This window comes from Myotis davidii, unplaced genomic scaffold, assembly GCF_000327345.1.
Source record: "Myotis davidii unplaced genomic scaffold, ASM32734v1 scaffold6, whole genome shotgun sequence".
In the NCBI taxonomy this organism is placed as follows: Eukaryota; Metazoa; Chordata; class Mammalia; order Chiroptera; family Vespertilionidae; genus Myotis; species Myotis davidii.
Window position 1 is genome coordinate 5,491,253 of NW_006383011.1, and position 4,625 is coordinate 5,495,877.

Here is a 4,625-nt window from a genome sequence, read left to right on the forward strand (position 1 = left end):
CTCAGTGGATAGAGCGTCGGCCTGCAGACTGAAGGGTCCCGGGTTCGATTCCGGTCAAGGGCATGTACCTGGGTTGCGGGCATATCCCCAGTGGGAGATGTGCAGGAGGCGGCTGATCGGTGTTTCTCTCTCATCGATGTTTCTGGCTCTCTATCTCTCTCCCTTCCTCTCTGTAAAAAATCAATAAAATATATTTTAAAAAAATAAAATAAAATAAACTGATGAATAAAATAGAATCAGAGACACAGAAGTATGGAATAGACTAATGAATCTCAGAGGGCAGTGGGGGGAGGCAGAATAGATTAACCAAAGAACTTATATGCACAGACAATAGTGCGGTGAAGGCCTGAGGAAGTTGAGGTGTGGAAAGGGGTTACTGGGGGGAACAAAAGAGAACATCTGAAATAAAAATAAATGTTTTTTTAAAAGTAAGGCTTGATTTTTAACTCGAAATCAATGTACTTTGTTTCTTGGATACTTCTTCTTCATCTCCAACTTCATCTTCAGTGACCTCAGATCCGGTGGTATATTCTTCCTCTTCTGAAAATAATGACTGTTGTTTCTGAATTAAAGAAACAATATACATCCTAATAAAAATGTAGTATTTATCACATCCCTAATGAATTTTTTCAAACACGTTTATCTAAATTTATTTTCAATGAATGAGCCAAGCAAGAGCTGATAAAATGACCACTGCCTAGCACAACATTGAGGATTGCTTTACATCAAATATTTTTTTATTTCCTTCACAGATTTTAGCAGAGTGATGGGCACCTCACAGGTACTCAGTATTTGCTGAAATTGTATCTCATCACGTAACTGAATGTGTGTTCCTTGATATTAAGAATAAATTAAAATATAGCCCTGGCTGGTTTGGTTCAGTGGATAGAGCGCCAGCCTGTGGGCTGAAGAGTCTTGGTTCAATTCCGGTCAAGGGCACATGCCTGGGTTGTGGGCTGGATCCCTAGTGGGGCGTGCAGGAGGCAGCCGACCAATGATTCTCATCATTGATGTTTCAATCTACCTCTCCCTCTCTGAAATCAATAAAAATATATTGAAAAATAAATTAAAATATAATAATTGCCAATATTAAAGTAGTCTCATAAACAAGCACATGTACACATTCTCCGGGTCAGCGGGGTCCTAGATTACTTAAAAGCATCCGTATCTGTTTCCTGTAGCTATCCACCCTACTGTCTGTCATCACTGATCCAATTCTGACTTCATTTTTGTGAATACTGATGGCAGATTTGCATAGTAATGGCAAACAGGTAGAAAAGAAAAAAATCAACTAACCAACTAATCAAACAACCAAATAATTAGAAAGTTCCAATTACAGATTTGTTACTTTGTTCAGTGTTCTAAATGTGACATAAAAATAATTTTTAATAAGTCATTTAATAGACTTATAAATTATACAGCCAGATAATAGAATATGTGTCTGTTTTAAACAATAACATTTTTAGTAAAGTACAAAATTATAGACACTGAAAAAGATGATAAACGTTTAACTAAAATCTATAAAATAAGATGTTGATAACATTATATTAAACTAAACTGTAGCAAGAAAGAGATCATGAAAGTGGAATATAGTTGTTTACTTACCAGTTGCAGAGTCCAGTTTTTCAGTGATAAAAACTATAAAAAAGACAAAAGAATAAGAGATTAATAAATCTGCATATACCCACGTTGCAGCTCCTTATTTTCATATGGATATTGTAGAAGAATTTTAAAAAGTTACAACTATAGTTCCCTTTCAGGTTGAAATATAATTTTAAATTCAGGCTGAAAATGGTAGATTATTATCTTTTATAACCCCTGTGTAGAGAAGATGTATATGTTTACCAAAACAAAAAACAAAAACCCAAAAGACATTTCCTAGTGTAATTTCCAAAAGACAAGTAAATCATATGTAGACATATTAGTTTTTTAAACTATTTCAATCACTTTTTAATGTTTATATTTTTATAAATTAAAGAACTAGATTACATATGAATATTCAAGAAATCTAATTTGCTACTTTGTATACAGTTCAGAAATAAATGTTAATGAATGAACACTTATAGCCAGCTGGAGTTTATAACCTCTTTCACAGGGAGTATTTCACTTTCTCAAGTGAAGCTACCTCAACTGACAGGAAGGCAGGAAGCTCACCAGCAAACAGAGACTTCCTGGCTGTTAGCAACAGGAATCAAAGCTTTCTGGTCATATTTCAGTTTTGAAATTTTGGAAAAACTAAATGTACTCCTGATTACAATTAAAAAAAAAGCATTTCTTACAAAAAAGTTTATAGGACTACTAGGAGAGGACAAAATATACCATTCATACTATCTTCATTTATCAAATCATTATTTACCCATAATAAAAACCCTGAAGGCCATGTTATATTTTTCCCCAAAATTAAAGTCGATTAGTTATTAATTCTTTGAGGACAACGAATGTGCCCTATTATCCTTATAATCCTATTAACTCAGCATAATACCGTGGTATGATCAGGTAGTCAGTAAATACTTATAACTAAAAATTTCAACTTCAATTTAAACTGATCAGGTTTCTGTCAAAAATAAATGTCATCAATTGTTTATATAAATAAAGAATAAGTGAAACAAGCTACTCACAGCATTGAGCTCCCCACTTTTGGGGCCCCATGGTGTATTTGGCTCCAGTAAAATATCACAGTCCAGACCCTTCTCATCATAGGGACCAACCCCAAAATCACTAGGAAGAAAAAGACATTTAATGGAGGAGTGTTCAATTTTTAAAGAATTTAAATGCAAATGATATCTGTTTATTGCAAGTGTTTTATAAATTGTTCTTTAGAAGTATAGTTCTTTAGTATAAGGTATGCCACTTCAACTTTTACATTTCTTTATTCACCTAGAGATTCCCCTACAGAAATCACTCCATACAGAAATCACACTATTGCTCTCCAGGCATCATACTTGCCAGGTGGTGAAATGGGCTCCTATAATGGGTACTGGCCTGAGAACAGCCTTTTTTAAGGGTCCTCCTACCCTCAACCTACAGCCTGCTGTAGTTGTAAGATGATGGAAGTAACTTCAGAAATTACTGACATCAAGGAGCTCAAATTTATGCAAAGATAACCTCAACCATCAACTATTTTTCCAGTTGTGTCAATCAAGCATTGAGGATGAGCTTAAGTAACTTGGGAAAAGAAAAAAAAACCTCAAAAATTGGATCCTAACCTTTCAATCACCAAGGACTCCTTTTTCCACCTCTGGACCGCCAATATTCTGAAGTGCTTTTCCTATCAAATAAACATCTGCTTGCTCTTATTGTAAGCTAACATGTAATTCCAGTTAAGCTTTCAGAAATACTGTAAACTATTTGAGGACTGATATTAGTGATTGGGGAAGCACAGGTGGATAAAGGATTCTGAGATGGACTCACTGAATAAATATGCAGTACAGCATTGCTCTCCCACCCCATCCTACCCCACCCCACCCCACCCCCTACCTCACCTAACTGTATCTTTAGAAAAAGGCACAACAATGACATCTTTGTGTTTGTGCAGATCCTCCAGTATTCTAGCAGTTGGATAGGACAGCGAACTTCCACCTTCATCTTGATCATGAAGAGCAACTATGTGGTCCCTCACTTTACAACCCTGTTGTACAAGAGACATGAAATTGGAGAGACTGGTTCATTATAGACACATTCCTTTAAAGATGACTCTATGTTTTTGTTGTTAATTCTCACCTGAGGATATTTTTTCCATTGCTTTTCAGAGAGAGTGAAAGGGAGGGAGGGAAGGGAAGTGAAAGAGGGCGGGAGATAGAGATAGTCTCTCTCACATCCACTGGTGGTCTCCTGCATGCACCCTAAACCGGGGTCTGGGAGAGAACCATTGATAAGGAATTGAACCCAGGATCCTTCAGTAAGAGGGCTGATGCTCTAACCACTTACCCACACTGGCCAAGGCATACATTTTTGTTCTTCTTTGTCTGGTCATATCAACCATTTTAGTATTTCTCAAGAAAAGAGCATGAGACATAAATGTACATCTAAAGAATATCCAAGAGCATTCATGTAACCACCACCCACATTAAGAAAGAGTATTTGCAACATGCCAGGAGTCCCCATGGGCCCATTCTCCAAGGGTCCATACCTGCCTCTTTTCTCCCAAAAGATAACCTCTATCCTGCCTTTTGTAAGTACTTAATTCTTGTTTTTTTGTGTTTTTTTTTTTTAAATTTCTGTGAGTTTATTTGAGCCAAACTTACTTCTTTTTTTTATTCACTTGATTTTTATTTTTTAAAATTAATTCTTTATTGTTCAGATTATTACATTTGTTCCTCTTTTTTCCCCCCATAACTCCCCTCCTCCCAGTTCCCACCAGACCCTCTGCCCTCACTCCCCACCCACTGTCCTCATCCATAGGTGCACGATTTTGTCCAGTCTCTTCCCGCATCCCCCTCACCCCTTCCCGCCCCCAAGAATAGTCAGTCCATTCCCTTTCTATGTCCCTGATTCTATTATAATCACCATATAAGGGTGCCAAATCTTCTGGCACCCCTATAATTCTGATGTTGGTATGCTTGAAGCTGTCCCAGAGGCTCCTTACACTCTCTCCAAACCCCCTAAAAACCGTTTCTGTTCAAAGA

General features: G+C 36.8%; 1 protein-coding gene across 1 annotated transcript in view; it reads right to left on the reverse strand.

Annotated features, from left to right (window-relative positions):
- KIAA1841 (KIAA1841 ortholog) overlaps positions 1-4,625 on the reverse strand; it is a 43,575-nt gene that overhangs the window by 7,927 nt on the left and 31,023 nt on the right. Inside the window, exons 12-15 of the mRNA XM_006778569.2 lie at positions 3,483-3,628; positions 2,619-2,718; positions 1,606-1,638; positions 463-562 (exon numbers count right to left, since the gene is read on the reverse strand). Of these exons, the coding sequence (XP_006778632.2) occupies positions 463-562; positions 1,606-1,638; positions 2,619-2,718; positions 3,483-3,628 (379 nt within the window). The remainder of the gene's footprint in view (positions 1-462; positions 563-1,605; positions 1,639-2,618; positions 2,719-3,482; positions 3,629-4,625) is intronic.